We start from the raw sequence: 16460 nt of genomic DNA, 5'->3' as shown, positions 1-16460 counted from the left end.
CATTGTTTTTTTTTTTTTTGTTCATTTCACAGTAATTAGTATCTAGTTCCTACAATGTTGAGGCAGAGGGTACCTGCTGTAGCTCTGGTTGAGGGTGAGAGGCTGTCATCAAATAGTTTGTTGGGCACAGGGAAACAGAGATCTGTGTGGATACATGAGACCCTAAAAAAGAGGGTGTATCATGGAGAGTACCACCAGTTGGTCCAGGAGCTTCCCCTCAATGATGGCAGTGTCCAGGCATATTTTAGGATGACTCAGGGGCAGTTTGACAACCTGCTGTCTATCGTTAGGCTGTATCACTCTGGGTATCCAACAACCTCTACCAACAGTTTCTCCTCCATTGTTTATCAAATGTAAACTTGTTGTCGTGACCACCACAGAAGGCCCGTCTCTTAAATCATCCAATTGGACAATGGGAAAAAAGCAGAGATGACGTGGGGCACTTTTCCAGTCTGAGTTGAAGTTTTTTCAACTCAAGGAGTTCAGAGAAACATGAAGTGCATAGCAACGCAAAAACAGCGAGCAAAAAGCTTCATTCTCTTTAACAACAATTATAAAAAGCCGCCTCCAGCTGCTAAAACGCTCTGTGTGTGATCAGAGTCACTGTTTTGATAGTTGCAAGTAAGTCTTAAGCCTTTGCACTCAAGTCCTGAGGCAAGACTGACAAGTCCCAAGTCCAAAACTTTGAGTTTTGGATCCTAAACAAGTCATAATGCATTCTTCATCAAATGTAATGCGATTTTAACAGCAGAGTAATAATATATTAAAGTCTCGAAAACTATTCTTAATTTCTTTAAAAGTTTTTTATTTTATTTTGTCAACTCTGAAGTAATCAAATTATTGACTCGAGTCTGACTTGAGTCCACGTCATGTGAGTTTACACCACTGGTGGTCCAGAGCTCAACCAGCATCTGACTGCATTTTGCTTTGCAGAGGATTTTGTGATAATTAATATACCAAACATCAGCATTTTTACCATTTGTAATCATTTTTCTACATTTATTTCCCCCCTGAACACAAACATGTCTCATCTCTGAATACATGAAGGTATTTTCTTATTAAATCACCAATGTTTTACAATTAGCTGAGCTGCCCTGGGGTATTCATGGTTGGGAATCACAGCGCTCATGAAAGAAAGAGTTGTCCAATGCATTTCCTTATAAGACTGCATGAATTTACAAGTGTGTCAGAAGGACCGGGAGCCAACAGTGATTACAATAAACCACAGAGAGATCATCAAAGAGTGGGCAGGAGCTGTAAGACTCACCGAGGTCCATGGCTGAAAAGGCCCACTCGACGTTCTTGGCGGTGTGGAGGCCCCTCTGAGGGACCTGCACTGTGTGCGTTTTAATCTGCTTGTTTCAGGATTGAATGATTCATCGGCTTTGAGATGGCTTTAGTTCAAGACTCTCCCTTATAAGACGTGTTTCCTCATTTCATGCCTGTGACTTTTTGCTTTTGTGTTGCTCCTGCTTTTCCCCTGATTTTACAGCTTTTCTGTTTTTGGTGGCAGAAATTTAGTCTCAGTGACGCCAGGCAGGTTTGTGAGTATTTTCTGGTGGCATCAAGATTACACAGGCATTTGCCTACTTTACAGTCATTTATATCCCCGTGATATGCCAGCACTCTTAACAACGGCGAGATATGCTGATTTTGACGGATCTCACTCCAAAGACTTATCCGAGCTTAAGCAGTAATTTAGAAATCCCTAAATTAAAAATCACTTTGAGTTAAACCAAGCATCCAAAGAGGCAATACACAGTATCTAATTTTGTGACTTTTTCAGAACGCATTAATCCTCCCAAATGGGAGCTGACAGGATATCACATGGTATTGTAGCACACCAGATACCTCAGGAAGCAATTACCATGAATACATTTTCTAATAAACTTGTACCCATCAGATGATAAGCAATTAAACATGCGTAATTATGGTTTCCATACAGTAATTTCTAAGCTGATTAGGTTTGTGTGCTTTACAACCTGAATGGGAGAATATTAATAGGGCTTTGGTTTGGTGTTGCTGGTTAGCGGTGGCAGCTCATCAGCAGATCATATGCAAATGAGGCCTCAGGAAGTGCATGAAGCCTCATTCCCAGCTATTAGAAGTGTCAGGGGAGGGAGGGACATGTCAACGGGCAGCACACACACACACACACACACGAATATGCATTCACACAGGAAGCACACACACATTGTTGAAACGTAGGAAATTATCAGTTCAGTCGCCAGATTAAAATGTTGGCATTGTGCTTTTCTGCAAATGACGGATATGTTACATTTGTGTGTTTGTGACGTAGTTCAGATTACATGTATATATGAGCTGAGTGTCTCATCAGGAGGAGGAGGGGATGGTGGATAGTGTGACACCTCGATGAGACAGCTGCCAGACAGCAGACAGCAGCAGACCACTGTTAGAGACCAACTAAAGCAGGTATTTTTTAATGACAGTCTGGGACATGTTCATATGTGTTTGTAGCGACCAAATTGGGTTTTATAAGACAAAACATGATCTCTTCCTTACCCTGACCAAGTGATTTTCGTGCCTAACCCTAACCACACATTAGTCACATGAAATTATGAATGGAAAAGTGTCCACTACATATGAAACATACAAAGATACCCCAGTTGCTCAGCTGGTAGAGTGTGTGCCTCATGTGGGCTGAGTCCTTAGCAGCGGCCTGGATTAGAATCCAACCTGTGGCCCTGTGCTGCGTGTCGTCCCCTCACTCTCCCCACTTTCATATTTATCTTGGCTATCTAATGAAGGGAAAAAGCTGAGAAAAGAAAAATACAAAACATATCTGTAGTTTACAGAAACGTACAATGCCAACATTTACTGTGGCGATTGTTTGGCAGTTATATGTTCCTTGTACAGACTGCACATATTCATGTGCGTAGCTCTCTACTCTCTGGTCACATGATTCTTATTATGCTTTGTGTCAAAAATAAGGTTATTATATCCATAATAAATATGTTCATCCAAATATTTATTTTAATACCACTTTCTAAACAGGTCCCCTTTATAAATGGTCCACAAGTTGTGAAGAACTTCCTCTTCCTCTTAAGCATCACTTGCTATGTGAATCATTTGATAGACTGATGTAAGAAACATTTATTAATGACATATTGGAATTTATTATTTGACCCGTTACTCATTATTAATGACATACTAATGTTTGTAATCCAGGTTCGTGATGGTAAGTCCAAGGTATTTTTCCACAACTTTGCAACGCTTATGTTTCAATGGCCTATTACTGATCTATGAAGCATATGACTTGACATATGTTATCTCTTTTACAAACGTCACAGATAACATACTTACTACCAAACTTTCCATGTGTATTTATAGAGCTCTCCAGGGACGACATTTTTCTGTAGGCCGATGTGGAAGTTAACATCGCTGTGGTTCCCTCCAAAACAGCCACAGAGATTTTTTCCACTGCATTTTTTATTATTGCGGAAAATAAGTTACGTGGCAAACAAAGGTTTATGATCCTTATACATTTTGTTCAGCAAGATAATCTTGGCAAATTACCCCCACTTTCATGATTTTTGAAGCCTAAATGCTATCGCAATAAGTAAAAAGCTAACGTTAGGCTATGAACGAACTACACCACGGTCACATAATTTAAGGTCATCACCACAATGAGGCTTTAAGGCCGCATTTGTCGTGATGTTGTTCTGTAATCTCATTTAGCCACTTGTTAGCAACCGCCTTTTTTAAGACATAAAAGCTTAAAAATTCACAAGTGGGGTATTTACTGACTTATTTCTTGCATAGAACAAAACTTGAAAGTCTCTTCAGCTTGTGTTAATACAGATTTATTATTTATCTTATTTCATTGAACCAAAAACTATTGACTTTAAGACTGGGGAACCTGTAGGGCTACAATGCTAACTCAGTTCTGGGTTTTAGGACTCGTTCCTGGGGCACTCTACACCATAACTTTGATAGTTCTAAAAAAACTGATAACCCTGTTTCCAACCATGAAGATGATCACAAATTAAATGTATAAGAAACATTAACATTTTTTCAACATTTTATCACAACACTTTACACTTATATCATGTTATAACAAACTAAATCATCCCCATGACATGGGCCCTGGAAAGCAGAATTTATCAAGTGGATTGTTTTGGTGAAATAAAGTATAATTAATTGATTAGAGCGACTCCATCTGCTGAGGAAGATCACGAGTAGTCAGTGGACCTTGTGTTGAGAATTCTTTGCCAATATTTTAACATTATTTTAAGATTTTAAACACAGCTGAAAGCCTCACTGGATGAAGCTGATAGTCACAATGTTATTTGTTAATATAAGAACTGAAGAAATCTGCTCCCTTTAGTCACAACACATAATGATTAAATAAATGCACTTTTGTCAACATACACCCATGCATTATATACAATATATAGGGAAAACAATAAGAGAAAACTATACTAAAAATAAAGAATTATTGTTGGATAACAATAAGTTACATCCTCCAGTAAATATTGATGAAATTGGACTTTTGGAGCCACTGAGCCTCCTCCTCTCTGTAATACAGCAAGAGGACCTCAGTGGCTGAAATACATGACTGATTTCATTTCAAATCCCAGCCACTTTCTCCTCTGACAGAGCTGCTGAACCAAACATTTCATCTGTACAAACCTGCGAGTCTCCCCCAGATACAAATCCTCAGGGAGCGTGATACATCTTTTCTTTGTGACTTTACTAAGGCCACCATTCCATCAAATGCCATTCACTGTGAGAGAGGCCTCCTCCCTCCTCTGTGTGTGTGTGTGTGTGTGTGTGTGTGTGTGTGTGAGAAACAACATTAAACACCAGGACAGCAAAGAAGTATAATCTGATCTGATTTATTATCAACCTGAATGTTACTTTTCACACAAAATATATAGTTCTCATTGAGGCTCTCAGTATACATTGCAGATAGCACTATATAGGGATTCATAAAGTCATTCATTGTCTATACATACAGGGAATAATCTGTCATGTTGCACAAAAATATCACAATATACCAGTGATGGAGGGACAAACAAACTTAGCAACAATTTAAGTTAAATATATCCTATTGTTACTAACCATACAGGAGCTATCTCAGTCGGTATATTCCTATTACATTTAATATTAACAGAGATGTTCATGTAACAATGTGTCAAATGTATGCAATGAGGAATTAAATTAAAAAAACACCTGATATGTCAAGAACCGTGATCTGTGAGGCTTTATAAGAATCAGCGCAGATGTCCGGACCCAAAATACAACAATACACACACACTTCAACATCTGTACATGTGATGCTGAGTATACAGTATAGTGGGTTGATTCGGATCACAGAGGAGAAGAAACGTGTGAGGAGTTCATTTCCAAAACGCTATAGTAATCCAATACATCGATTCATTTAGGGGATATAATCTGTACAATATTAGGATTTTTACAGGCAGGAACTTCATTTCCTTTACACATTATTATTCTAAAAGTACTTTAAGTGAGAGCTGCAATGATTAGTCCATTAGTATATGAAATACTTTCATTTTTTTTAAAGCAAAAATGCCAAATATTTAATGTTCCGGCTTCTAAAATGTGACAATTTCCTGTTTGTCTTTGTCATATATGACAGTGAAGTGAATATCTTAAGGTTTTAGACTGTTGGTCAGACAATATAAGCAAATTAAAGCAAATAAATGCCATTTTTTCCCAACACAGTTTCAATTTCATCTGCATATTATTCAAAAACTAAAGTAATATTAGCTGCAGCTCTACTATAGTTTGCTTTAACTGTGCCAATAGTCATTTTCTAAGCGTCTGTATCAGTTTTTCCAATGGCAGATAGCTGATTTTGGAACAAAAACCTTCACTTGACATCACGTAAACAGCTCGTCAGCGGCACTAGAACGGTATGTTCAGGAACAACATCACAGTTATAGAGGACCGGGTTTCATATTGACAAAAAGTCTCACAGTAGGAGAGCTGATCTAAGTTCTCAAGTCGGATCAGATCAGGCCCCGCTGGTCCGCACTCGAATACAACGACACAGATCCCAGATCGACAGTCGTACTCTGAGGCAACATTTTTGCAAATATGGATCCAGGTGAGATATCTGGCACGACATTCATAAGTATACAGTATATATAGAGGTGAAGAGGAGGCAGAGACAGAAGAGAGAAACAGAGCGAGGAGAAGGGAGGGCAGAGAGAGATGTCAGTCTTGAGTGGGCAGAGGAAACCGGTGCTCAGCGAGCGAGAAGAAGGTGGGGGATGCGATGCCTTCACTGAGGAAGCGCTTTCAGGATGGCGTTCACCTCCTCTGCCACGGCTGTCAGCGCAAACTCAAACTGCTCCTGAGGAGGAGGAGGAGGAGGAGGAGGAGGGAAGAAAGTTTTAGTTTAGTGTGCGTACAAGTGTGTAAATGCCATTTCAGAATGATTGGCAACTGCTCCCTCTTCCTCCTCCTCTTCCTCCCTCTCTCCTGACCCTATGCTGGATGTGTTTGGCCACAGACTAGAGGTGAAGGTGAACCACTCTTTGAGCTTTCAGCTTGGAGTGCACGCGTACCCAGCATCGATCCAGCCAGGTGTGTCTTAAAATAAAGCTTTTGAGTCAAGCTGTCTCTCAGCTCTGTGTGTGTGTGTGTGTTTGTGAATCCCACTCATAGTTTTCCCCAAGGAGTGCAAAAGGGGGCTGATTGATGTTTGCCCCATGGACCTGGTGTTTTCATATTCTTCTCCTCTCCCCAGGCTGCAGGCCACGGGGTCCTCTCACAGAGAAAAGGTACGTAGGAGTTTGGAGGGAGCAGTCTTTAGATGTGTCAACACATAGCCTGCCATAGTCTGGCCTGAGGATAGGCTAAATCAATACAGAGGAGTCACCGGTGGCCGTGCCTTTCGCTTTGCAGTGGAGATTATCTGGAGTGATTAGCTTTTCTATTTTTACGTGTCTTCAGATGTTGTGATAGGGCCTGAGAATATGTAACTGCATCTATCTAAATATATATATATGTGCCTATATCTAATCCCAAGATGCCTTTAAAGTTCTGTGTGTTAAATAAGATACTTTTACAAGCAGGTTTCATGCTGTTCACATCTACACCACTGGGGGGAGATCAATCTCTGCTCGACAGATCAGAGATGGATGTTAGCGAGGAAGAACAACGGTCACACATGCTGTAATTACTGCACGTTGATGTCTGTCAAAAGCAGTAACCAGAAAAAGAAGGGAAATAAATGTTCTCTTTATTTGTTTTCTGGCGAGGTCTATCCAAAAAATAAAGTGGCAACATCATGAAGGAGGAAAAAACCCCCACAACAGATAATTGGTTGTCCAATCCTAACACTAAATTTCATACCTCATTACAATCTAATTTCTGTGTAGACCCAGCATGACGCCACAAAGTGGAATCAACAATATTCCAATAAATTCACTTAGACTTGTCAGAGGAAGAAAAAGAGAGAGTGCCTGAAAAGCTTCTCTGGGCTGAATACAGCAGGGCTGTAAAAGCAGCATTAATGAACCATCTAGGAACACTAGAGTCTGTTAGCAAGCAGCTTCCATAAATATTATCACCCACTGCTGCACGAGGTTCGCCTTTATTATTATTATCATTCCTTCCAATTACAAGAGAGAAACAAAAGAGACTTCCTACCTATATGTGCATTAGTAGATGAGAGGAAACACTTTGCTCACACCCTAAAACTATCTCCCAAAATGCTGTGAGGTGGAGGTCCCGCTGTGAGGATTTCAGTAGCAGCATTTTATTAGATTAGACAGGAGTATGAAATCTGCAGTAGTAGACTGGTAAAATGTATAAAGATGAAACGGAAACAAAAGATAAAGACAATGTTAAACGGGATGTTTGTAATTTGAGTCATTGTCTCAGTCATTTTTGAAGCAAATATACCAAACGTTAGCTTGTTGTAGCTTCAAAATTGCTATATATTGCTATAAAGTGAACATATTTTGGTTTTGGGGTGTTGGTCAAATAAAATAAGCTGTCTGAAGACATCACAGATGAGCATTTTTTCATTATTTTTGACATTTTACAGACTCTAAGATTTATTGATCATAAAAATAATCCTTAGTTGCACATCTATTTAAGCCTGCTTTTGAATCATGGGTGTAGATTTAAAGGAGGATGCAGGGGCACTAAATATTTACAACCCCCCCCCAATAAAAACATGAAAGTAGCATAGGACTTTTATACTGACAAACTGCTGGAAGGTGACGCACAACGGTTGCAATCTGCCATAAAATGGAAATAAGGAATAATCAACTGTGCACGGTTGAATCAGAAAGTACAGTGACATTTCCACCATAAGTTGGTGCAGAAAAAAATCACGACAATGCAGGAAATGAAGTGTTACCTAACGCTAAACCTCCACCTTTGCTTTGATTCATTTATCACTTTCTATTATATTACATAAAAACAGTACATTTAACTCATTAATGTCTGTTTATAAAGTGATTTAAACAAAGAGAAAACCTCAAAATGATGCAGCTTAATAGACAAAATACTTCTGTACCAGGAGATCTTGGTCAGTCTCCCTGTGTGTTGCGATAAATGTGGAACACTGAGTTATTATCTTCCAAGACAATGTTTTTCTAATCCCGCAGCAGTTATCAATTACCACATCATTTCCCCTGATCCAGTGCACGTGAAGTAGACAATCGTCTGTTTGAATGACTGCAACCCCTCCTCCCTTGCTGCTTCCCTCTCTTCTTACTCCTCCTCCTCCACCCCCCATCTCCCCCACCTCTCTAACTCAAAGCCGGGGACCTTACCTTTGTCTGGACCATGCCAGCTCTCTGGTCTCTCAAGTGCTCCAGGGTAGCGGCAATATCAATCTCTTTAGCACCTGCAACAGACCGAAAATTGGACTGAGTTCAAAGCAGCGGAGTAATCCAGCTCACATCTGTCAATCTCTCTTTATACTGGGCTCCCTTTGGAACAGCGCAGCGATTGAAAATTATTACATTCATCCCTCGAAAGACTTGGACGAGAGCCACAGACTGTTTCTCGATAAAATATGCAAGAGGATATTTTTGGGGTCTGGGAAATGTGCAATAATGCATTCAAAAACACTAAGCGCTGGCTTCTGTGTGAGAATCATGTTCAAAAATTGGTTTAGATTATGTGCAACTATAAAGTCTGAGAAGAGCTTTTTGATACAACAATATCTGAGTGTGTGTGTGTGTGTGTGTGTGTGTGTGCATGTATGTGTGTATCTGAGACTCAACAAACTCTAATTAAAATGATTTATTGCCTTTGCAGCAGCCATACTGATGATTAACCTATGCAACAGTTGCTCGCCTTCAACAGTGATCAGCTGCTGTTGAGTTAAGTCTGTTTTGGCTTCCAGAGTGTGTGATGTTAATCTGAAAATCTTATTCTTCTTTTAGATTTATGGATCTCAAGCAGCACGCCAGAGCTCATTTGAGAAAACCGACAGAGAAGGAGGGTGAAAACCGCAGAGAGCCCCTGAACTCTCAAGATGTTTTGAAAGTGAGGCAGAGAAAGGAAGCAAAAGAGATAGAGCAAGAGTGAAAATGTACGTGTGTGTGTGTGTGTGGGTGAGAGAGAGTAAAAAAGAGGGATTTAATGCAGCTGGACTTAGTACTCAAAGTACTCCAGTGCTCCCGACAAGACTTTCATGTCTCTGAAGGGCTGGATTCCAAAGTTAAGCTGAAGAGAGGCTCTTCGAACCAAAGAGAGAAAAAAAGCTTTGGAGAGTGAGATTATGTTCATTTTATACATTCGATTCTGGAGCAGGAAACAAAAGGTTACAAAGAGACCGGGTGGCACCTTTCATCACCGCGGACAACAGCGCATTCGTCACTGAACCAGATGAACTCCATCAGGACGGGTCAGTCTTATTACTGTTTTACAGAAAGTGAAGGGAAGGTCTGCATCAGGGGTGGCCGTCCTGCTAACCTGCTCTGACGGGCTGGGATCGCAGGAGGAGGGCATGCAGGGGGTGAGGGGGAAAGGGCAGAGGTCAAAGGGCAAAGAGCAGCGGGCGGGCTGAGCTATGGAGGGCTTTAACGTGACGTAATGCAGCCACCCAACTCCTTCGCAACAAACATCCAAATGTGTTTGTATGTCAAACTTGGACATCTCAAAGAATATAAAAACAAAAATATATTCATACAAACGTACTCAGCTGCGACTCGTGGCAGAGATTCAGCTAAAAACAAGAGTGTGGCTTGTCACAGGAACCTAAAATTTAGAAACAAATCAAACCAGTCCTGTTTTACATGTAATGATACACCCACACCACAAAGATCCCTTTCAGGCAGCTTACCTTGCGGAGTTGTTTTATGTTTATTTGTGCATAATGATTTCTTCGGTAGACGGCCATGATGGCTCCAAGTTACTGTCATTTGTGACCAATTGCAGACTATCTTCCCTGGCTGTTTTTTTATTATATGATGCTAACTAGGGGCCAACTCCATTTTAAAGTCAAAATTGCAGACAAAAAATAAAAAATAACATGCAGATTTTTTGAATCTCGGGCGGTTTAGTTTAGATTTTTGTAAAATAGGATTTAGGATACAGATTAATAATAATATTGATGAAATAAACCCATTGTTCCCATTAAATATTAAATATTGATTCCAACCTTTGGCAAATTCTGATTTCCCCTTTAAACATTTCATTTCCATGCATGCGCTATCTAAATTCATGTTGCAGTCGTGATGCAGGTCAATATGGCGTGACGGTGGCTTAAACAGATAATTACTAATGTGGGTTTCTTTTTCATTTTTCCTTCTCTCTTTGTTCCATTCCTCCCAGCTCCCCTCCATGTCTGCCTCTGTCTTTGCTCGCCTCTCCAGGCCTCAGAAAAAGTCACCCTCTAATGCATCCCCAAGACCCTCTGTTGAAAATGAGAGGCTTTGGCGTTGCCAGGGCAACACTTCAACGCGAGCAGAAAAGAGTGAAAGGGAAGCCATTGATCGTTACCTTTAGCCATCCTATTGAGGACCATGTCAATCAGAATGTAAGTCCCACTCCTGCCAGCTCCATCACTGCGGAGAGTCAGAGAGAGGGAGAGAGATGGAGATCATTAAGGTGGCAGAGTGAAGCTTTAATCTCAGAGTGTTTTTCTTATAAGGAAACAAATTGCTCATTTACATCTGCATCTGCTGAGAGACTGTGGAGTATATTTAAACACAAATTAGTCTATGCACACAGACACACACTGCTCCATCTGCCTAAAACCTGATATCATGGATAAAAAAGAATTCTTAAATAGCAAGAAAATCAATAATAATCCTTACAATTATTATAAACATACCTGAACAGATCTGAATATTTGATGTTCCAATAAATGTGATTATGTTAAACCTTTGCACACGAGTGCATGTGTGGTCTTGAGACTTGCTCAGCTATTGGGGAGAGGGGAATGGTTTCTGAGGCACACTGGGGACAAAGGCTTTTAAATGAATGCACCTCAGGAGCAGAGGAGAGGTTGAGAGGCCAGGGGCGGTTCGAGAACAGCTTTTGGAGAGCCTTGCTTTTCCATTACTCCAGAGATAGTCTTATGAAAAGCCTCCCTTTGTGCCCGCCGGCCATTCAACGGCTCTGCATGTTAATTGCAAACAAGGCGTGCACATCTCTCTAATAAAGGCAAGGCCAATAAAACAGGAGAGCGGCCTGAGCACCACTGCTTCATTAATCCACTGCTAGACACTCAGTCCGTACAGCTCCCTCAGAGAGAGCGCGGGCTGCCTGCCCCCCCCCACGCATGACTTAACAGGATGTGACTATTAAAAGTGGTCAGACAGATACCTGGTGTTTAATACAAACCAATCAAGGCCAGTTAACTAACTCAACCAAATGGGAAATAGAAGTGTCTCTGGCTGTCTTTGTGCCACAGCATAAAGACACAGCCAGTGGAATAAACAGCAGCTCCAGTGGACCCAGATAGAGTAAATGGACTGAGCGGGTTTAGAATAAACAGCCTCTTCCCTCCAACACACAGGCCACGACAAACAACGCTATCCCAATTCAGCAGGATCAGCCACTGTCACAAGGTTCAAATAGTTATACTTGCCTGCAGTGAACAATTATCGGGCAAGATCGACCCCGGTAGCACTTGTTAACCTTTCTGAAAAAAAGAAAAAGAGAAAATTGGATGTTATTGCAAGTTGACGGCAAGTTTTCTGAAATGCACAGGCTGCTGCTCTTAAAAACAAGGTTGATTATTTTTGCTGAATAATAACAGACATAATTAAAGCAAGTGTGACTCATGAGGGACGTTTGTGGTCTGGATGAAATTAATAACAGCAACAATCAAAAGAGCACACAGAGTCTTGAGAGACGCACCCCCTGCTGTCAATCAATCACTTTAATTTGAGGACGGAGAAATAAATCAGTGTCGCACCACGTAAATAAAGCGAGCAGTGCTTCAAACAGCATTATTATGACATGTGGGGTGATGGACGTGGCGGTGTGATGTTGTGATTGCCGACCGCCGACGCATTAACCCCAGCCAATTATGAATGTTATACACCACAGGCGCGGTGAAGGCCAACAAGCCTTTTCACACCCCGCTGTTGCCATGGAAACTGACTACACTGAGAGCTTACGCGTCTTTCCATTTCCCTCGTTTTTCACCTTTCAGCGACAAAATGACAAATAAATGTCTGAGTGTCTCATCATATCTCTGGTGTTTCCAGTCTGTCTGGTGTTTTATGTCACTTTTTTAAATACTTATTATTTAATATCATTATTAAGAAACATGTAAATTAACCAATGAATATAAAGCACACTGCATCAGTATACTATAATATAAATTATTTTGTCAATTTGCAGTTACTACTTCTACTATAGTACTTCTACTACTACCTGTTATAATAATAATGTGTTGTAGCTTATAATTATATTCTATATTGCTAAAAATACCAAAATACTATATATTTATAGAAATATGTTGCATTAAATATTGCTAGTTTTTATGTGTTTTCATTTTCATTGCTTTTCATGTTAATTTAACCTCAGTTTTTGTATTTTCTATGTTGTATTTGTGGAGTTTTCTATATATATATGGAAGCTAAAAACTAAAGTTGTGAACTGCATTTTCCACGTGCAAGGGTGTAGGTTTCATGTCACCATTGGGCGGGGTGGGACATAAGAAACAGGGGGTTTGGTGGTCCTCTGCCAGAAAATTTGAGCATCAAACACTTAATTTTTCTGCATTCTGGTGAATTTTTCTGCACCAGTTTATGGTGTAAATGTTACCGCTATTTTCATGTTTCCATTGGGTGCACAAATACACATGTTCTAAATATTAAGGGGGGCATGTCCCCTGCATCCCCCCTGAAATTGTCACCTATGTTCTTGTGTGAAAACTAAAAATTATGTAAGAAAGTCTTCCTCTCTGGGTTTTCTTACTGAGTCTTTGAACAAGATAAAACTAAAATGGTTAGTTAGGGAAACAAAAACTACTTGCAGCTAAGTACCAAAAAATAGGCTTTTTATAATTTGGGTGAACCCAAATTTTATTGACGGGAGACAAATACACGTTGTAAATATGGCATGTGTGGCATGTCCCCTGCATCCCCCCTTAAATCTACACCTATGTTCATGTATGCTTGTAGTTCAAAGCAAAGGTGTGCTCTATTTGATGTCATCATGAGCTTTGAGCTTGTATTTTAAGTTTTCTTTTTTATATCTTTTGTGCATTTGTATTTTATTTGTACACCATTAAATGTATATCTTCTGCATTTTAAGCATATATATATCATAAAAATCTGACTATGTCCTCAGTTAAAGAGCAAACAGAGATGGTTGGAGTTCCCATGCAAGCCAGAGGAAGGAGCAGTGAGGAGGAGAGGGAGACAGAGAGTCAGGAGTGAGAGAAAGACAGTTTGTGCACAGGCCTGGCTGAGGAGACACAGTTTCCAATGATCACTTTTGTGACTATGCAACTGGGCTCATATTACTAGCTGCAACATCACAAAAATGACACTGGCAACCGCAAAATACCAAGTTGGCCGAAACCGTGAAAACCGTGAGTGTGTCCGCACATTGTGAGGATCTGAGACCTCTGAGTCACACAATCAGAGAGCTTTACTGTAGATTCCCAATATCCTACAGCAGCGTTAATGGAGGCATCAAGGCAATCTAATCGTTAGGGAGACCTCGACAGCAAAGGAAAACTTATGTTTGTAATCAAAACACAGCTCAAACCTGCACACCAATGTCATAAATAGACTGCGAGCTACACCCCGTTTAATTCGAGAAAAAAAAAAAAAGAAGCAGTGACTGTCAGGAAAGGATGACATGATAACAGTGCACATCCTTTTTTTTCTCTCATCTGCATTACAAACCAGAGGGACAGACGTCCATCCACAAATCAGATGCATCTTTTCTCATTTGGAGGGCTTTTCCTATCCCTCTGGATTCTCCCAGAGGAGCTATTGCTGCTCTTCTGCCAGAACACATTATATGGAGAACAGAGTGAGGTTATTCAGTCACTAGCTTTCCCCCTCTCCCATGTTTTTAGTGAGACAGCTCTCATTTAATTGGGTGTTTGAATTAGGTGTTGTTTTTTTTTTCCTTTTCTTCCCAAGCCAAGCCAGGCAGTGCGGGACTGTTAATTTGCTGCATCACATGTGCTGGAGGGAGGTGAGGGGAAATAGGCCCAGGATGAAAGGGATAGTAGTACAGAAACACAGTCCTTATTAGATCAACCATACTCTAGGACACCAAAAGGCAGAGGGGCAAAAGGGAGACGGACCAGAAAGGCGCTGACAGAATACAGAATATAAGGGAAGATGATTAAGAACAAGCTCAGGATAAAGGCCAGTTTGTAAAGGTGGAAATCTGTCTGAAATCTGCCAGTCGCCAGTGTCTGAGGCCAACCGGCAGGACCTGCACTCTACCTGCGGAAGTCTAACAGGGTCCTGGCAGAGTTGGGGATCCCACGGTCCATCCAGGACAGGAAGTGGAACTGTGTGACGGTGCGTGTCTCGTTGGTCTGCAGGTTCTTCAGATAGAAGCTGCGCACCAGGAAGTCCTCACACCAGATGTGCTCTGACACCAAGTTGACCTAAATATAGAAATGTTCGGTTAATTAATTACAGCTTCACACACATTCATTACACAAATGCTTTTAAAGGTTAGTTTTCTGACTAACTCCTTGTAGGTAATCACCAGTATAATGACTAAGCAGGCAAAGGCAAATAATAGAGCAGCTAGGACAGTCTGGTAAGTTCAGAAAATGACATCACTTTACTGTAATTCAGCCTTTAAAACCAGGAATAGAGAACACTTACGATATTACGATATCCAAAATCTAAGATGATATCTAGTCTCATATCACAATATCAATATCATGTGGCCCTGCACAAAATCCTTGTGGTATCTAGCCATGCACACAGTTTTAGTTTCCCTAACTAACAATATATTTTAGTATCATCCTGTTCACAGACACTCAAGTTGAAAGATACTGTGAGGAGGAAGGTGGACATTTGCCTTACATAGTTTTTAGTTTACATGCAAGCTTTGGAAAGACAAATGATTATAATTAAAGATAATTTTTTTGCCTTTATTGATAGGACAGTTGCAGATTGACAGGAGACGTGGGAGAGAGATGGGGAGATGACAGATAGCAAAGCGCATCAGGTCAGAATCTGGTGGAGAAATGTAAAGCCACCGACTGTCCAATAATGGAGGGAAAGATTGAAGAGTGCATATTTCATGGAAAGCATAACGACAAAGCTCCAACTAAGGACTGGTGTTTTCAACTTATAAAAAAAGAATCAAATCTGGGCTGCTGCAAAGGACTCAGCCTATAGGTGGCGCACACTCTAACAGGTGAGCTAGAGGTCGCCCCCAAGGGATTATAAAATTAATTTATTTGTTAGACAGGGTTTAAATAAATGGTTCACAGTAATTAAAGATATTCTTTTCAAAGTTTTTAGTGGAGGTTAAGGGCAAAGGTTTCTTTTCAACATTGGAGGTGGACACACATGTATAGGGGGGTTTGCAGATAATTTTAAGCATCAAACACTTAATTTCCTGCATTGTGATAAATTTCCATGTGCCATTGCATCAGTTTATGGTGTAAATGTCTTAATTTTGCCAAAAATTCCTCTGCTACACTTTCCTCTCCTCTGTTGCTGGCGATGTGCTCCCACCTATGTTAGGGGTAACTTTGCGTGGTGAAATGAGATGTAATTAAGTTTGATACACCAAATACTGTAAGAATAATTTGTTCACTGTGCATGTGTTGAACATAGACCTGAGGCATTTTTGTTATGAGTAATGTAAGAGATGAATATAGACTCAGTAGCCACTATAACTGTAGGTACAACTGTAAACTATAACTGTAACATCTAATGCAATCAAATACAACAACTCAGCCAAAAAATCAACCTTTACAATAATAATAACAACGATAAGGTTTGATTGACAGAGAGGAGTGTCAGAGAGGTGTTAATTTAACTATGTGTTTA

The 16460-nt window shown here is 40.3% G+C and overlaps 1 protein-coding gene across 1 annotated transcript in view; it reads right to left on the bottom strand.

The window, feature by feature from the left end:
• Positions 1 to 4849: 4849 nt before the first annotated feature.
• The window catches only part of ptprn2 (protein tyrosine phosphatase receptor type N2), a 179129-nt gene continuing 167518 nt past the window's right edge, over positions 4850 to 16460 (bottom strand). Inside the window, exons 18-22 of the mRNA XM_050056635.1 lie at positions 14886 to 15052; positions 12053 to 12106; positions 10960 to 11024; positions 8781 to 8854; positions 4850 to 6343 (exon numbers count right to left, since the gene is read on the bottom strand). Coding sequence (XP_049912592.1) covers positions 6272 to 6343; positions 8781 to 8854; positions 10960 to 11024; positions 12053 to 12106; positions 14886 to 15052 — 432 coding nt within the window. The 3' untranslated portion in view covers positions 4850 to 6271. The remainder of the gene's footprint in view (positions 6344 to 8780; positions 8855 to 10959; positions 11025 to 12052; positions 12107 to 14885; positions 15053 to 16460) is intronic.

This window comes from Epinephelus moara, chromosome 11, assembly GCF_006386435.1.
Source record: "Epinephelus moara isolate mb chromosome 11, YSFRI_EMoa_1.0, whole genome shotgun sequence".
Lineage (NCBI taxonomy): Eukaryota > Metazoa > Chordata > Actinopteri > Perciformes > Serranidae > Epinephelus > Epinephelus moara.
The sequence above is the reverse complement of the archived record's forward strand: the minus strand, read 5'-3'. Positions and strand labels throughout refer to the sequence as shown.